The sequence below is a fragment of the Balaenoptera physalus genome, assembly GCF_965194825.1.
Source record: "Balaenoptera physalus genome assembly, chromosome: 12".
NCBI lineage: Eukaryota > Metazoa > Chordata > Mammalia > Artiodactyla > Balaenopteridae > Balaenoptera > Balaenoptera physalus.
In genome coordinates this window covers 27,113,669-27,132,124 of record NC_138897.1, presented here as the reverse complement: position 1 = coordinate 27,132,124, position 18,456 = coordinate 27,113,669, and the positions used below count along the sequence as shown (strand labels likewise).

The 18,456-nt window shown below is 50.3% G+C and overlaps 1 protein-coding gene and 1 long non-coding RNA gene across 3 annotated transcripts in view; one reads left to right on the top strand and one right to left on the bottom strand.

The window, feature by feature from the left end:
• SKOR2 (SKI family transcriptional corepressor 2) overlaps positions 1–4,281 on the bottom strand; it is a 50,004-nt gene extending 45,723 nt beyond the window's left edge. Inside the window, exon 1 of the mRNA XM_082415828.1 lies at positions 1–4,281. This exon is cut by the window's left edge and continues 1,279 nt beyond it. Within this exon, the coding sequence (XP_082271954.1) occupies positions 1–1,334 (1,334 nt within the window). The 5' untranslated portion in view covers positions 1,335–4,281.
• Positions 4,282–4,386: 105 nt separating this feature from the next.
• LOC309639450 overlaps positions 4,387–18,456 on the top strand; it is a 56,271-nt gene continuing 42,201 nt past the window's right edge. For both annotated transcript variants that reach the window (XR_014251656.1, XR_014251657.1), the window contains exon 1: positions 4,387–16,671. This is a non-coding gene — a long non-coding RNA (uncharacterized lncRNA). The remainder of the gene's footprint in view (positions 16,672–18,456) is intronic.

Genomic DNA, 18,456 nt, shown 5'->3' with positions numbered 1-18,456 from the left:
AGGCCCGACAGGCCGGCCTTGGGCGCCGCGCCCGCGCCGCCCGCACCCCCCAGGGCCTCGGCCGCGGCGCCCGCGTCCTCCTTCTTGTGGCACAGGCCGAAGGCGGCGGCTGCAGCCGGGAAGGTGTAAGGATGCGGGAAGAGCCCCCCGCAGCCTGGGAACTTCTGCAGCACGCCCCCGAACGAGCCCTTGCTGGGCACCGGGATGACCGGATAGCTGCGTGGCCCTTTGGCGCCAGCCACCACGCCCGCGCCGGCGCCAACGCCCGTCACGCAGCCGCCCCCCGCGCCACCCCCGCCCGCTCCGGCGCCGCCGGAGGCCGCGGCCACCGAGAGGCTGGCGGCAGCGGCCGAAAGACTGGCGGCGGCCACGACAGCCGCCTCCTGCAGCGAGTCGTCGTCGTCTTCGAAGCGCGGCCTCTTGTGATGCGCGTGCGGCGCGCCCGCCAACTCGGCCAGAGGTGGCGGGGGCGGCGGCGGGGGCGCCCCCAGCAGGTGCGGGCCCAGCAGTCCCCCACCTCCCGCCACCGCCGCCGCCGCTGCCACAGCGGCCGCCTTGACCGAGCTGAGCGGGTGGCAGGCGGGATGCGCGCCCGGCTGGGGCAGCGCGCGCTTTCGGCTCCCGCCGTTGAACATGGCCTTGACGTCCTCCCAGGCGAATACTAGCTCGTCCTGGGGGCTCTTGTCAGTGAGTTTGAGATGACGGCGCCACGAATTGAAGTTGGCTGCGTCCGGCTGCGTGTACTTGGCGTCGGGCGTACGGTGGGAGTGGAAGATGAACTTGTTGGGCGAGAAGTACATGTTGCAGTAGCTGCATTTGATGCACTTGGCGCGGGAGCTGTTGTAGCGCGCGGGGATGAAGCTGCCGCGGCAGCCCCAGGCGCATTCGTGCGAAACGTCGAAAGCGAAGTTGTCAGGCAGCTTGGGGGGCCTGTTTTCGCCTAGGAACGACTTGCACAAACGCTCAGCCTCACGCTTAGTGATCATGCCGCAGCGGCGCGATGAGATGGGCATGGCCCCGGCGCGTCGCAGGATCTCCAGCTGCACCGGCGTGCACTGCACGCACGTGATGCCCAGCGCCACGCGGCGGTTGTGAATCTCGTTGTAGCTGAAGTTCTTGAGGAGGGTGTTGGAGATCTGCGCCAGGCATAGGCGCTCCTGCCCGTCGATCACCAACGACACGATGGGAATGCCGTAGAGGATCACCTGGCCCACCTGGTTGGGTTTCAGGTTGGCGTGGCCCGGCCGCGGCTGGTTCAGCGCGTCGGGCTGGAAGGCGCTCGACGGTGATGCCAGCAGGATGTCGTTGGGCCCCGGCAGCGGGCTGGAAGCCATCTCCTCCGCCGCGGAAACCCGGGCCGAGCCCTCCGGGTTGGCCTTGGAGCCTGGAAGGGAAAGGAGAAAGCGTTGACTAGAGCTTTTTCAGTTTACAAAGAGAGGGGTGGGTTGAGTCGCTAACTGAAGAATTATAATCACTTCCTTGCTTTGGTTAAGATATAATTATCACTGGGCAAAGGAACCAAGTTTCAGACACAAGGAAGTCATCTCTCTTAAATTTCCTCAAGGTCATCCTTTGGAAATGCAGGAATTTGCAATTGCTTTTCTTCGGTTCTAAATATCCAAAGTAAATTTTAAAAAAGTCAGTTCCTAAGAAACTCAACCTTATTCCCAATTTATAGAAGCTGTTAGAATAAAATGGCACTCCTGCTATAAATTAGGAAGTAATGATGACAGTTGTAACTAGTACAGGTTATAAAAGTTACGGAAAACTGAGGCTTAGCCGTTGAAGCCCAAATTTTAAAAGAGAGACCAGTCGCATTTGCTTGAAAATAGATTGATTTTGGTTAAAAAAAAAAAAAAAACCCAAACCTTTTAAAAAGTAATTTTTGTGGCATCTGTGGTTTCCTTGAGGGAAATTCACTACTCGTTGAGACACAGCTCATTAAAACAAAACGAAATCCCTTCTCCCTTATCTTTGCCATTAGATATTTTGATACTTTAATTAGAAATTTTGGGGGAAAATGTACAAACCTATATGCAAGATTGCACCAAAACAGGCGTTTCACTTCCAAGGGTTCAAAAAGCCGCTTGCTAAAATTGAGTGGTTCCGGTTCCAATAGGTGGCTTTAAAAGATGAAGTTGTACACTTGAAGATATTCAAAAACTGTTTGCCTGTCATTTCCATGACAATGAGCAAATAAGTACAGGCAAGAGTGTTAAGTCCAGAAACAGTGCAAAGAAACTGAACAATTCTTGGGGGTCATTATTGATGGGCTTTAAAAGGCAAATTTAGTTGAAAGGTGAACCACTTTCTGTGACATTTCTTTTTCTGATCTATGTAGATATCTCTTTACCTTATTGGGGGTGGGGGGAAGTGCCCCACGGTAGGAATAATCCTTGGACTAGGTAATCTGCGGGAGCGCTGAAAGCGGAAGCCCAGGGTTGGGCCTGCGGTAAAATTCCTGTCATCTCTGGTCAACGGGATACTTAATGGGGGAAAACAGCCAGTAAATTGAAAATACAGAAAAAGCAAGTGAAAGAAACCTTTGTGACAACACTGCTAAGTCAAAACAAGCAAAGTGGCTCATTCCCTGTGACACTGACAGTGACCTTTGCACAGCTACTTGTCCAGGGCAGCTGCTAAGACTATCGTTTGCCCTGGAAAATCACCGGTGGCCGTCGCATCACCACCTTCCGCCAAGGACACTGGAGTTTGTTATTACAGAGATTTCAGTGAATACACTAGTGTACCCCTTTACCCAAATTGTCATATCCTGGTCCTCTCTGGGCCCCTGTGACCTCTATCCCGACAACCTTTGCCCTTCTGACCCCTGGATCCTCAGCTCTCATTACGTTCTGTGGCCTCCAGGAAGGGTGAACAAACCTCAATGCGATCAACGAGACGAAAGCCAGGCTTGTCACTTCGGATGGATCAAAGACAATATTTCCAGGGGACGGGGTGTTAAATGGCACAGTGATAGCTGGGCCTGATATAACCAGCCCTAACTTTGCCAGATGGTCCTTCAATCCTCATTCCCCTCCCAAACAAGATTCTTATTATCTTCATAAGACCCTGGGATAACGGCAATGCGCTCAGCGGGCCTGGCCTAGCGGGGAGCTGGCTAGAGACCCGCAGCCTGAGCAGCTGTAGACTGGGCAGAAGTGTCTCCTACTGGGTTGCTCCACTTTCACCCCAAGCTCTCCCAGAGACTCCTGTCAGAGCAGAGACACAAATAAAAGGGTTTAGGTTGGGGGATTTTTAAAAGGGAGTGAGGGAAGAAGAGACAATTAAAAGTTAGTTGAACTGAGAAAGCAAGCTGGCGAACTTCCCTATCTGACTGACGAGCCAACGACTCTCAACTTAACGCCCCAGGCTCCCAAACCAATCACTACCGAAGGCCTCCGCTGCCCCTCAACCTAACCGGAAAATCCCACCGCTCGGGATCCCAAATAATGAACCGCGAGCTGTGCGCCGAGTGGGGGCCGGCTGGTTCCGGCAGTACCTGGTAACCCCTAGCTGCCTTTACGCGCGTGGCTGCCGGCCCATCTTCCGAGGTCGCTCGGAGGCGAAGCATCCAAGCGGGTCCTGGAATCCAGCGGGCGGGACTTCAGAGGGCTCCGCGTGAAGATCCTGGCGCTCGTCGGCTCTAATGGCGCTTGTACCCCGGCCCGCGGAGAATGACCGCCTGAATTGCTGCGGGGCGTCCCCTCGACCGCAGAAAGTGTGGGCGCGCGGAAACCTGCGGCAGGCGAGCCCCAGGTGGAGTGCAGTCTGACAGCGCCTTTCTCTGTCTCTGAACTCGTGTCGGACCGAGGGGACGCCACCCAGCGGGCAAGGTGACGTCACCGTCTCCCTGACACTCCACATTAAAGGGCTGGCATGTTACAGGGAGGGAGGGGGTTGAGCGAAAGGGAGAGCGAGCAGCTTCGAGATCCTTTCTCAGCAGGCACGAAAGCTAACACCTAACCAACCCGCAATTGCCAACAACCTCTCCAATGAGCAAACGCAGCAATGGTGCTGGAGCCGTAGATCTTATTTAGGAGTGGAAAGCTATATAGTCTGCGTGATCCCGGGGACCTGGATCCTGGAGGCCCTGGATTCTGGAAGGACGCCTCTAAATTGACTGTATCCCTGCCAGTTATTGTCTCCTCCCCTTATTTCTCTGAGCCACCCTCCTTCGCGAATGACCTCTCAGGTACGCGGTGCAAATCAGTAGCCTCACTGTGTCTCCGAAGATATAGGAATCACAGTTCACAGTTAGCCGGAGAATAGAATAGTTTCAGTGCTCCTTTGAAACTGTGAAATGAGAAAAGCGGGGCGGGGCGGGGCAGGGGGGGCGTTCTGCAAAGCGTGCTGAATCTAAGAACTTGGAAGGAAGCGTGGAGAATGTCTTCACGTTTGGATACACATTTGCCTTTTTAGGACAAGATACAGAGTGGCATTCTCTATTTTGGAAAGTGTGCAATTAAGTGAGGACCCCAATGAGTGCATGTGTGCACTCGTCAGTCAACTTCATTCAGAATAGTTCTCCATCCCATTTTATAAAACCCATGCAGGCCACTTCAGCACAAGGAAAAGGTGAGACAGGAAAGCAGGAAGGCCCGCAGCCTTGACCCGCACTTGAGCAAGTTGCCAGTGCTCCCAGAGAAGTACATTTCTCAGGGAACTATGTAGAAACATGCCCTTAAAAAAAGGGAAATAATAATAATACTAATGAGAAGAAGAAGTAGAAGTAGGATGGGAAAAGACCATTTCCTATAGCTTCCCAAAGTAAGGCACACATACAATATAGCGAAGTGTCAGTATATTACTTCCTAATTGATCAGCTATTAGGAGTCAAAATGACCACCTCTCGTTTATCAGAAATGGAAGAAGCTGCTTATTTAGAGGACGTTCTAAGAAGAATACCTACACGGAGTGGGATTGGAAGATCTTTTAAGTTTTTCCCTTACTATCAGAGCTGAATTTTCGATTGCTGCCTGGTGAAACACAGAGCCTTTAGAGTTGGGCAGTCGTATTGTAGAAATGGTTGAAAGAACAACCTCCACTAACCCGGAAGCCCAACGGGGACTACATCATAGTATCAACAACAAACCATCACTAAATTCAAGTGTGAAAGTGTGAAATCTTAACACTTCATTAAAGGTCAATAAAACAAAAGGGAGTCAATTGAACAAAAAGTGAGGGATACAGGAATTGTGGCTATTTTAAATTAATATGCAGAAAACATAGTTTCAGAGCCATGAAAATTGTAACATTTGTGTGGGCATAAGTTTCAAACGGCAGTGAAATTATATTTCACCCAACTCCTAGTTTCTGAAGTCACCATCCGCACTAATTAGGCTCTGTTCTAAGGGGCTGAAGTCAACTGAATGCTCCCTCCCTAGTGCCCTCGAAGCCTCCCATCCTAGAAGAAGGGAAACTCACACTATGCCTGCCTGGCTCATTTGCCAAAAGAGCGTCATTTTCGTTCACGAATCCATTCCTGCGGAAGGCTGAAGGCCGCCTGCACGCCTGCTCTTCTGAAGGTTCCTGGGCCCGGACTGGTTATTCCTCCTCTCTGAGGTCAGGAGCTCCCACAAAGGGAGGTCTCGGCTTGCTTACACTTCCTAGAGCCCAGGCTGCTAGAAAGAAAGCCTGAAAATGGGGCAGATTTTAAGACCGAAAATGGGGAGAAATGAAAAGTCCTATCACCTCATTAATGTACCACAGGAAAATGCGTGGTCGCTGCCAAGAAGGAAGATCATGTGGTGCTTTTATTCCCTTTTATTTCGCTCTTTCCATCTTTCCCCCCAAAAGGCTCCTCTTCCCCTACAGATCCCTACTTAAAAAAAAAAAAGTCTGTAAAGACATATTTTTTTTGAAAAGAGAAACTGGATGAATCTTTGCCTTCCCTCCCATCCTTGTTTACCCTGAGGACTGAATCCATGCCTGAGTGGTACCTGTAGCCACCCCCTTACCTCATCTTTCAACATAAACATTTATACATTAGCTTCGTGGCTTACTGCCATACAAACCTGTGACTTTATTTTAATGCAAAGAAGTTTCACTGGAAAGAGAAACGTGTGATTTAGGTTAAGTACTTTTGCACAAATAATTCTAAAAATAGCATTTTTATTTTATTTCCCCAGTGAGTCTGGGGTGCCTGTTTGAGCTGTCAGGCCAAGTATAGTTTTGGAAGGTGAAGGTGGAGAACAATTGTTCAGAGCCAGACTCCGTGCTCCAGCAAATCCTCACCATGAGTCTGGAGCTGGACTTCGGAATTACAGTCTTTTTATACATTTTTGAGTCTGTGAGCAACTTTCTGTCACTCACTATCTCTCTGATTCTTTACTGTCCCCTAAGTTTGAACAGGTCTCCTGATGGTTCCCCACTGCCCTTCAGTTTTCCTTTTCCAGACCAGGGGCGCCTGATCCTTGTCAGTCCCTGTCCTGGCCCCCGAGACCTTGGCAGGCGGGGAGCAGGGAGGAGCAGGCGGTGGCGGGAGGCAGCGGGTAGGGGCCGAGTTAATCAATGCTTTCCTGTTCGAGCAGACTTGCATTTTACACCTCGGGACTCTCCTCAGCCGGCTAATTGATTCAAATTGTTTTATTGGTTAAACTGGTGTCACCCGTTTGCATGATCTATCACCGCACGGAGGAGAGCATTTCCACTCTCATCTCCGTTCCGAGCGGCTGCGGTTTACCCAGGCCAGGGACAGGTAAAGGAGCCAGACACCGGACCCAAAGGAAAACCACAAACCGAGCTGGCTCCCTCGGAACTGGAGAAGTGCCGCCTCCATGCAGGCGCACGCGGCGGGTGCAGCAGCGTGGATGGAGGTTTCTAGCTGCAGTTTTTTTAACAATTGGTTGAAGCGAACCCAAACCTGGCCAGAATGTCCTCCACTTTGGAAGCCGACTGTTCCGAGAGGCAGCGTGGGAATCCCGCCAGGTTCGAGTGGAAAGGCAAAGCAGAGGAGCTGTCCGCGGTGCTGACGCGAATGCAGAGCTCCGTGGCGCAGCAGATCCTACTGCGTTCAAGGCCCTCCCGGAAGAAGTCTCCCAGTCTGCAATCATCGGAGCCCTAGATTCGGCTCTGGGCTCCAGCATGGCCTTGCAGACTTAAGAGGCAAGGGGCGACACAGAAACACACCCCCGTACTTCTGGCACACCTGCTCCATCTACAAGGACTGAGAAATCCAGCCACTCCCCACCCCCACGCCTGTGTTTTGCATTGACACGAAAGGAAGATAAAGGCCTTAATATAAATTCATTAAAATTAGAGACACCAGATATTCCCTCTCATTCTACTCCCAGCCTGGGTATTGGAGAACCCATGACAGTTACAGATCAAAGAAACAGCTTCTATCTCTCTCACTCATTCCCTCTTACCCCATTCTCAGCTCTTAGGCAAGAATATTACTGCTTCTGTGTCCCTGAAATAGGTGTCCTTGGCATTGGTATTTCTGCATCAGGTAGGGCAAGAAATGGTTTCCCTATTAGTTCCAAGTCTGCAAAAGTAGATCTGCATGGCCCGGAAAGAAACTGGAAGGCTGGCAAAACTACCAGGGACAGAAGAATTCTCATATATCAGAAAGTACAGGAGATTCAGTTAGACTGAAACTGGGTACAAATTCCTCCTCAGTAACTTACTAGTTGTGGAATTTTGCTTTGATACCTAACCTCCCCAAGCCCTAGTTTCTTCATCTGCAAAATGAGGAGGTTGATATGTAGCCCACAGGGGTATTATGAGAATTAAATAAGATAATATATGTAAAATGCTTGGCACACAGTAGTCATTTAATACATGCTAGCTTTAAAAGCACCTTCCTCGGAGAATGGAGACAAGCTTAGGCCTGTACTGTTACAAGATATGTTTGAAGTCTTTAATAGCTCCAGAGTAAAAGATTTCAAAGGCAGTTTAGTTTCATGGTGAGCAGAGAGGGAACCAAATTCCCCGGAGGAATCTTAGTCCTTTTCATTAAAATTTTATCCTGTCCCCTAATTGGTCTAGTGTTTATTTTGTATACAGGTGGCCAGAACCTTAGCTATTATTTGCTTAACCAATTTATAATAAGTTGATAACAAAAATTAGCAATGGTAATGGCCATAATGATAATAATTGCTGATAGCCCTCAGTTCCCTCTTTCTACCCAAAAGAGCTTTCTGCAGCCTGGCAAGCCCAGCTTAGACTCCCCGGTTTTTCCTCCATTGCTCTGGCTGGAGTTATATGAAGGAAACCAAGAACCAGGAGCAAACCAAAACTCATCCATTATGGAAATCATAGAAGAAATGAGAAAGGCCTCTGAGCCTTTTTTAAATAAATACTGTCCATAAACGGGAACCCTTTTCCTGGGACCAGAGTATCCCTGGAGAAGTACAATGAGAGCACAAACCTAAAAAATCTAAACCATAATTGAGGAAGGGAAGAGAAAATGAACACATTTTGTACTGTATCCCTGCCCCAGTGATCCCTTGAGTTCCTCATGCACCAATGACTATGGGAATCAGTAGTTTCTTTCTTATCTTTCAGACAAACACCTTTGTAAGAAAATAAAGACTGTAGGAGAAGGAACCAAGGCTTAACTCCCCTTAATCAGAGGAAACCATTCTCACAAGAAAACTTGCCCTTGGGTCAGTGGCAGAGAAAGCTCTTACCCTACCAGTTCACAGAGGCCAGGGACTAATGGAAACATTTGCTGTTGGACTTTCTTTTTTTATAACAAAGAATTCACATTTCTTCACAAGTCCTCACAAACTTGTAAACACAGCAAAGTACTCACATGTGCACATAGTTTACATGAAGTAATAAAATCCAGAATGGAACATGAACTTGGTATACTTGATGGTTACTTAGCAAATATTAGTTGAGCAAGATAAAATTCAAAGGAACACAAAATACCTGAGGACACACATAGGCTATGGATGCATGCTCCCTGAACACACCTGCGAATGTGCATCAAAGAGGGACATTGGCATAAGGAATAGCCCACTAGGCTCTCTCCCTTCCCTGTCTTCTCCTTTCTCTCTTTCTGTGCATGCATACACATATGTACCAGCCCCCTCCACTTCCCTCCTCCCCATGTTGGGAGGGAGGGGGTCCTTTGAAATGGAGGTGGTCCCAGCTGGAAAACCCCAGAGCTCATTTAGATCACATCACTTCAGGCTTTTGTTTCTGCTCCTGAATAACCTAGGCCGCCACAACAAAAGGATAGGCATCTACATGGAGTTTTCATTGGCAAAGATGCGTCTCAAAGATGCTGCTGTAATAATGAATAAGAAGGAAAGATGCTCGCCTTTTTTGATTGCCACTCCTAAAGAAGGGAGAGGAGAAAAGGGAGAAAAGGAAAAGGAGACAGTGGAGCAAGAAATAGAGATTGTGGGAGAGAAAACTAAGGCAAGTATTTCAGTGGATTTATGCAAAAGAGTCTTTAATTGTATGAAGATTCCAACTACCACCAAGAACAAGAAATGTGGTTTGAGGCTTAAAAAAAAAAAACAAAAAAAAAACCTGGCTCTTTTGTTTCAGGGAAGCAATTTAAGGTGTAACTGAGGCTGAGGATGCAGAAAGGGTGTGGAGCAGGATCTTTTAAAGCTTGGGGAGGGGAAGCAGAGGAGTAGAAGTAGGGGGAGGGGCTGTAGATTGTCTGTTGACATGTCACAAGAGAGAAAATGACATAGATATACATTTAACATCTCCCCAGCGACACTGGTGGAGGGAACACTGGATTTTATTTCCTGGGGAAATAAAGGCATTTTTCCCCCTTTCCTGTTCTCTTCCCTGTCACCCCTCCCCATTTGAAAATTTTCTACTTTGCCATCAAGCTTGATCCCATTAGCTAATACATTATTAAACTATCATGTGCTCTCAGGCTGCCCAATAAGCATCATGCCTTCAGCTTTCCTCCTGCCTGCAGTTGTTAGCTCAGTGGTAGCAAAAGGTGAAATTAGATAATAGCAAAATAAATCCCAGGGTAGAGGGGGGTAGAAATCTGAGTCACTGATTTTTTTTCCCCTGAAAAATAGCAACCAGTGAAAATTCAGAGGGAATGTTCAGAGGAATTTTCTATTTTTGTGTATTTAAAAGTACTTTTTAAGCAAAAAGGCTTTCCCTCATGAGGTTCAAAGTGAAAGCATAGCTAACCAGATCAAAGACAATAACCAATCCCAAACTTTTTCAAGATGCATTATGATATCATCGACAAACTCTTAATGTTGGCAAATAATTAAAATTTCCATCTTTTAGAACTGTGTAACCTTGGGTGTCTTAGAAACAAATTGTACAAACAAACCATGGAGATGAGCACTGAGGGTTTCAGAGGAGATATAATGAACCAACTTTAATTACTAACTTGAAATTAAAAATGTAATATACAGATTTAAATTTATTTTCACCTAAATTGTGTATAAAATTATATGGCTTTTGCAGGCTAAGAAATGCTTTGTAACCAGCCATGCTACTAAAAAGTCTGAAGTACTTTCCAAAACCGAGTTCCCAGACTCACACAGTAATAATGATACATTTATCATTACTGATGACCACCTACTGGGTAATTATTGCTTTGTTACTACGATTACAATCAAGAGATTTCTTTATTTACTGTTAACATTCACTTAAAACTGAATGTTAATGACTGTTCTGAATTCACCAAAGAGAGTTTTCTGTTATATTTCAGAAGTACTTACATTCTGGTTCAGAAATGGAAAACCATATTGTAACAAAGTGGAAAGCTGGGTGAGCGCTTGGCTCTCACCCTCTCCTGAGAATGAAAACGGCATTCTGAGGAATTCTGGAGCAAGATTTTCCAGCTCAGAGTTGCAAAAGGTTAACATAATGCAACCACTTGACTTGTGCTAATTATGTAAGTATTTTATTACAGGAGATTCATTCATTATTGATACATGTTTGCAGTAACTTCCTGCTTGGGGGAGTTATATTTTATATGAGAAGTAAACAACCCATGGCTCCAGGGCTGGCCTCCTCTCCCCCAGATCTGATTTCCTCCCACCTCTTTGTCTAGTTTCACAACCCTACTGGGTTGTTGTATCCCCACTGAGGCAGAAAGACAATTCCCTAAAACTGTCCCTATTCTCTTGCCTTTTCCCGTCCCCATTCAGAACTTCCCAGTTCTTTAAAAGGTAAGAGCTCAGGGTGTGGAGAGTGTTGGGATGGGGATGAAGTGGGTGAGAAAATAAAACTGGTTTTAGTGTTTTCTTTCATATCACATAAAGACGAGAGAATTTTCATTAAAAATCTAGACTCCTTGAGGCTTGGCCACCAACCTTCCTCTTTGGAAGCTACTCTCTGCTCCCACCCAGAAAAGCCAGGCTGGCCTTTGGTATATTCAGAGCTGGTCCTTAGGGAAGTGGGGGTGGTGGAAGCTGTTAACCAATGGAAAGGTTACAAAAAGGTTGGAACCCAACCTCACAGCCAGTGGTAGTTGCTACAGTCTACAATATTTTCTTCCCAGGGCCTATCCCAAGTTGCACTAGGAAAAGACAAGACATGGCTTTGCTTGTGGAATGGACTCAGTGAGGCCCTGTGAAGGATTGTGCTGGATGCTTGGCTTAAGGGCCCTCAGGAGTTTCACTCTGAAAGCATGCACTGGCCATCTGAGGCTAGCCATCTGGTGAGAGGCCAGTGTCTCCTAAAGGGGCCAGAAGGCTCTGGAATGGGCCTCCAACCTAGGAGCAAGGGTTTCCTCTTAGGCTTTCTTCCAGATTCTGAGACCCCTGCCTAAGAGTCTCAGTTCAGAGCTGGGGCAAACACAAGGTGCCAGAGGTCAGCATGCTTAAGGCCCTCAAAGGAAGTCAGGAATTGGAGATGATGCAGGGGCAGGGGAAGAGCATGGAGCAGTGTGTGTGTGTGTGTGTGTGTGTGTGTGTGTGTGTGTGTGTGTATACTACCCTGTTCTTCAAGGTTTGGTGTAGGAAGATGAGAATGAACCAGCAAGAGGCTGAAGTCCCAAAATTTTGGACCAGTTTGAAAAGAATGAAATGGTATGGTCTGGGATGGAGTGAGGAGGTGGCTTTGGGGAGGTGCCTGCAAACTGGGACTGGGCAGGACTTGCCACAGGCTGGGGAAGAACTGACAGAGCACAAAGCCTAGGTTCACCCCTGGGCCTCTACTGTCTAGCCCAGAACTTCTGCACTTTGGGTGTGGGCATGTGAATGACAGATGGCTAGAGGATGACTAGAGTTCAAAGGGCTCTGGGAAGATGAGTCCTGGATAGAGGAGAGGGAATGGGTAAAGTGCTGAGACTGGGTCTTGGGTAGGTGCTCCGGGCTTGGTCAGCACAACCCCACTCCCCTGGGTGCCTTGCTTCCCTGCTTTTACCCACGCCGGGGTGCCTGGGTGTAACCTCTCTGCGATCTACAGAGGAATACCGTTCCCAGCAAGGCTTTCTTAATGGTCCTTTAACAAACCCTTCGATCTCTTTGGCCGCCCTGGCTCTCGCCTGCCTCCTCCTTCTTCCTTTTCTCCACTGCCTCCATCAGTTATTTATGACCAGCGTTAATTATTCACGAAAAGAGAAAACTCCAGCTTTGGGAACTTTACTAGGAGCGTTTGGGGGTTTCTCCCTTTCCTGCCTCCAGGTGGGCTTGAGTCTCGAGGATTTTGGGGGACTGTATTTGGCCGGATCCTGCTTTGAAGTGGGGAAAGGGAAGCCCAGTGGTTGGGCAATGGGGAAGGGGGCGGGTGTACCCTTCGTCCTGGTCAGCTCCAGCCTCTGCCTGCGAAGTGTAAACTCCCGGTCAGCTCCTGCCTCTGCTTGCCAGGTGTGAACTCCAGGGACGGGACCCGGAAGTTACTAGGCGCGCTCTCGGGAGTCGCTGTCCGGCTTGGAAGTGCTGAAACCGCGCGTGGGCTCTGGGGCTGCGGGGTGTGGGAGCGAAGACGTGGCCGCAGTCCCGGGCAGGGTAGCCTCTTTCCACAGCGTCTCCAAAAAGTCTCGTTAGCCTTTTCTCTCTCTCTCTCTCTCTCTCTCTCTATACGGTCCCCCTCCCCCCCCCACCACGCACGCAAATGACACTAGAACATTGTAACCAAAGATTAATTGCCTTAATCAAATCGACCTGCCCTCTGCAGTTAATCTTTTAGCAACAAATTAGAGACAGTTTACCTCAACCTCCCGGGTCAGGCGGAGAGAGGAGGAGGGATGGACAGGGTGGGAGAGTTTGACAAAATCCACAAACGGTGAGGGATGGGGATTGGGAATGGGTGCGCGTTTAAAGCGGGAGGGGAGGGGAGGAGGTAGGGGTCAGCTGTGGGGTTGTGACGGCGGTCAGAAGTTCCTGGAGTCCCTTTCAACCCATTTTTCCCCAAAGGAGAGGAGGCCGAGCGCGGAGGACGAGGCCACGTACCTGTCTGCGCCGCCCTCGCCGTCTTCAGCCCTCCGCGCTCAGTCCACCCCGCCTGCCTCGCGCTCCGCGGCTCCACTGCCGCTCTCTGACTCCCGCGGCGCCGGCCGCCTCCCCCCGCGCGAGATCCGCTGCCGCGGCCCGTCGCCCGCGGTCCTCTGCACTCTCGCTCGCGGTCGGGTTTTCCACTGCGACTCTGTCCCGTCCTGACTCTCCCCTTCTGTGTGGTCTTCCTCAGACACCCAGCTCTTCCCACTCGCTTCCTGGGCAAGTTCGTAAGTTTGGGGTGAGGGTCGCTCTCCTCGAGCCCAGCTTCTCGGCTTAGCTTGCTCAGATCCGCACCCCCCACTCCCCAGCCCAGACGTAGGTCTCTGACGCCGCCTGTTGGTCAGGCAGGGCAGGGCAAGGAGAGGAGCCCTGCGCCAACCTCAGCCTCCCACCCATCACCCTTCCACGCCCAGGGGTACAAACAGAAGGGAAAGGAGGCGAGGGCTGGAGACCTGATAATTGGAGTGGGGCCAGGGGCAAGAGGGAACAATTTGCTCTGGGGGCATGCAGGCCGGGCAGGCAGCTTGGGCTCCCTGCCAGAAGTGTTATCCCAGGGCGCGCAGGTGCGCCTCTCTTGTGTTGCCCGAGGGCAGTGCACTAAAAGCCGGCACTCTCTCCCAGTCTTCTGGTGAAAGACCACCTGAGGTGAGGTCAGGCCCGGGGCGGGGGAGGGGACGGATTCGTAGGGGGCGCTGATCCTGGGCACCCAATGTGCAGCTTCAGAACAGCGGGTGGGGAGGGGTGCTGGGAAAACTGGAGAAAGGAGAATGAGTCCTTCCCAGCACTACCAGGGAGGAAAGCTTTAGGGACAAACTCATATGCCGCTTTTAAAAGAAAAGTTAGCAGAATCCATCTCATTATGAGCGTCAGACGCTTGGAAGGGCGAGCACCAGCCAGGGAGTCCAGTCGAAGTCCAGCGCTTTGGCCGGGGATGGTGGGGATATAGGCCGAGTTTGGGAGTACTGTGGTGTTACAAAGGCAGCCTTTCTGGCTCAGGCCTGGTCCCTCCCTTGGCAACTTCCCAAATGCCGGGGCGCTCATCGGATCATTCTACCCTTGGAACTTTGGGAAGCCTCGGTCTAGCCCTGACTCCACCGAGACATCCACGGAATAGAGGTTTTACCCTTCCCCCCATTCTCATCCTGTCTTTTACATTGAAAGAATTGATGGACTGTTTCTCCGCTACCCCCTCCTTCTCTAATAAACGCTTCCCATAGATTATTCGACGCAGAGAAGGAAGGCGGCTGCTTAAAAAACAAAAAGCCATAGCCCTAATGAGTTCAATTACAATGTGGTAAACACATTGCCTCTACGCTTTAATTAAGCCTGCTGCCCAATTTTAACTCATTAGTAATTCATTAAGAGAACAGCCCGGCGCTGGCGGGTGGGAGGCACCCAGACCGACTGTGCGTGGCAGAGTCGACACGCCCGCAAGCCGCAGCCGACCCTAGGGCTGCGTTTGAGCAAGTCAGGTTTGCGACCCAGTGACCTCACGCACTGGAGTCCCCTCTCCTAGATGCACGGGGATCAAGTTTCCTGGGCTTGAAACAGGGTTTGCAAACCTGTTGGGTGGCTGGTGGTGGTGTGGGGCTGGACCACAGTGGGGGAGAAAGTCTCCGGATTACATGCGCTTTTCACCCCCAAAGTCAAATCTAGTTTCCGGGTGTGGTGCCCCCCTTGCTTCTTCCACTTTGTACTAGCTTCTGGAGAAAAATCTAAGTCTGGCCTTAGCGCCCAGCTCTGGCTACCCGCTGCAAGCTTCGGGACCCTCTCACCGGGAGAAGCTTCGATATAAATCAGACGGTGATATTTTTTTCGGGGATTGGGGTGGGAGAATTGGAGGTGGGGGGAGGAGACTGCTGGCTAGAGAAGTGGATTTCTGAACGGGAAACTCAGACCTCTTCTTTTCCGTCTTTCAATCTCTACTCCACGCCTGGGAGCAGGGCTGGGCTTATGGCCACATTTGGAACTTTGGCAGTTGAGACCGGCCCTCTTTATGGAAGAGAAATGGGGACAGAGGGTTGCAGAATGAGTCACGCACAGGCAACGAGAGAACCCTCCTAGTCTTTCCACTTAATAATCGAGGGACAGAGTGCAAACAGTTCAAGCTCGAATCGTTCCCCTCTCCTCCCGTCTTCATTCCGCGGCGGGTTCTTGGAAGAAAGTGCCTGCGTGTTCTGAGCGTCCCACGGTTCGGGTAGGAAGGAACTCGTAGGTCCCTGGGCTCCAGCGTGGAGTTTCCAAAGAGAAGGGAAGGGCCAGTGTTATGGGGTGAGGCTTTGGTTTAGAAAAGGGTCTTCCGCCCTCTTTGTAATCCTGCTCTGGGCGCGTTCTTTCGCTGGGAGGGGGAAGTTGGCACCGCACGGCGGCCTACCGCGCCCCCCTAGGTAGGAACTTTTCCCCCGGGGCAGCGGCTGGCCTGGCTCCGCCTCCCGCAGGCGCACCTGGACTCCCCTGGCTGTCTGTGCGGACCCCTTAGCCCTGCCCCCTGGGCCTCGAGGAAGTGCCGGAGGCCTTTTGCCCTCCACATCCTGAAGCTTCTTCTTAGGGTTGCCAGTGCCTCTGCAGGCACCGGGCCGTTCTCGTCCCTGTCGTAAGCGGCAGCTCCTCTTGGAGGCCAGTGGATGGATTGGATTTCTTCTTCGCGGAGCGCATTGCATCCCGCAGTCCAGCCGGGTCGCGTCCAAGAAGCTCAGGGCGCGAGTCCGGGCTTCTCTGACTAGTTTCTGTGCGGTTCGGAAGCTTAGGAGGGGCGGAGGATAAGGCCTTTAACTTTCAGTCCGCCCCACCCCTTCCTCTCTCAGCCTAGAGGCAGCAAATGCTGCGGGACCCAGTGTTCTCAGATTGGGTACTCTGAGAACAGGGGTCATGCCGGGCTTCGCTCTCCCTGGGGTCCCGGGAGTCGTCTAGGGAGATACCGTGGCCCAGGGTGGTCTCCGCTCTGGGGATTCGCGGTGGACGGGGCACCGGAAGGCGGAGGCAGGGCGGGAGCTTCCTGGCGGGTGTGGCGCACAGGGGCGAGGACCTAGGTCCCTGATCCAAGGCTCAGCAGAAGGTTTCGTGTGTGTTGCTTGCTGCTACTTTTCACCGCACCGCGCGGCCCTGGCCCTGGGCTCTGCGGCAACGGCGCCTTCTCGCGCTCCGAGGATCGGCCGTGCGGGATTTGCCTGGAGAAGGGCCTCTCTCCAGCCCTGAGTGCTTTGAAAGTATAAAAATTGGATCCCTACCTAGGCGATCAAGGCGCCTAAAATGAAGGAGGGCAGCAATGGGATCAGAAATGCGTGTAAGTTGAAAGCCTCGCAGGAAACAGGTCTCTTTCTTAGGATTTCCGGGTTTGCAGTCCAGTTAGATGTCTGAGGGGGGGACCTCCAAGGCTTTCACCCGATGAGGGCGTTTTTATCCACTGTGGGGGGAGAGTTGCTGGGCCAAACATTTCGGAAAGGTCCCTCGTGCCCAGTGTTAATTACAACTGAAGTAGATTATCTTCCTTCATTTCTTCCTTCCCTAATGCAAGGACAGGGAGGTAGGATATAATTTATTTCTGTTGACAGTGGGATAAATAAGTACGTTTTTGTATTACCAGGAATTGACTGCTGGGGGAGGATGGCTTCCTGACAGTATCAGATGGAGACTTTAGGATTGACTTTGGGACAAGGAGGTGGCCTTGTTTATCAAGTGCTTTTGTCCAAGCTCCACTCCAAATAGCCCCTACCCTCTTCTTTTCTGACCTGCGATATTGAGAACAAAGGTAAAGGAGCCCCATTTAAGGAGCATAGCTGCTAGGGATTTGCCTGGGTCAACTTAAGCTAACCTCGCTTCATGCAATTTGCCTACCTTTCATTTCTTTTGCAACCCTCCATAGTACCAGCTACTGTGAAGATATACCCTTACATATCAACTGTCTGTTAATATGCTAAAAATATTTTTAGCTTTCTTGAAGGGTGTCTTCAGTGGCAGGACTATTCCCACATAGTTTAGGTCTGTAAATTGAGGGGAGGGGGGAGAAATAGGAGAGAATCAACTCTTTGGAATGGCATAGAAAGCAAAGATATTTATTAGTCCTAAATAAACAGGCTAGTAACTATTTACAAGCCTGGCTTAACAGGACTGAGAGAGCCTGGGCACTTGCTTATGAAAGGCAAGACTTAAGACAGAGCTGGGAAGTTCTGTAGGAAGAGCATGGTGAGACTCACTGTACTAGTAAAACAGGAAGTATACTCTGACTCATGTTGGAGATAGTTTTTGAGGAGAAGGAAAAATGTGTCCATGATTAAAATACTTTCCATGTGCTAGGCATATATGAAGCATTTTACATATGTGCTTTCATTTAATCCATATGTGATTCCCATGAGCTAGGCATTATTATCTACATTTATAGATTATGAAAACTGAGGCTCAGAGAGGATACTTTTTCTCAAGGCCACACGGCAGGTAAGTGGCAAAGCCAGACTTCAAGCACAGATCTGTTTGGATCCCAAATGTGCTCCTAATCAGTAAGCCAGACCATGTACTATTTTACATACACCACACCATTTTGATCCTTCTAAGAGTCTCATTAAGTATGTATGGCCCGTGTTAGTCCCATTTGACAGGTAATAAAGTCAGAGCCCTTAGGCCCTGGTTCTCAAATGTGAGTGTGGCCCACTCCTAGAGACGGATTCTGCCAGCCAGCTTGGGATGGGGCCCAGATCTGCAGCAGGTAATTCTGAACCTGGCATTTGGTGAGTGCTATTTTGAGAAACACTGCCATAGAGGTTGGTAACTTGCTCAAGGTCATTAGGATTGGGCCAAACAGGTGCGAGACCCCTGTTTGCCTATCCTCTCCATCAGGGTCTCAGTGGAAGGTGGATGACTTCTTTATTGAAATCCTCATGGTTAGAACCCAGAGACTAGGGTGAGAAAGAAGTCTGTGGCATGGCAGCAGGTTGTCCTTCTCCATGACCTCCCAGAAACCACCAGCCTTCATGGAGGTCACTGTCCTGAAGTTCCTTAAGATCACTCACCTGGAAAGGTACCTTCAGCCCACCTGGAGAGGCAGACCCAGGCCCTCCAAGCAGTCATGGCTGCC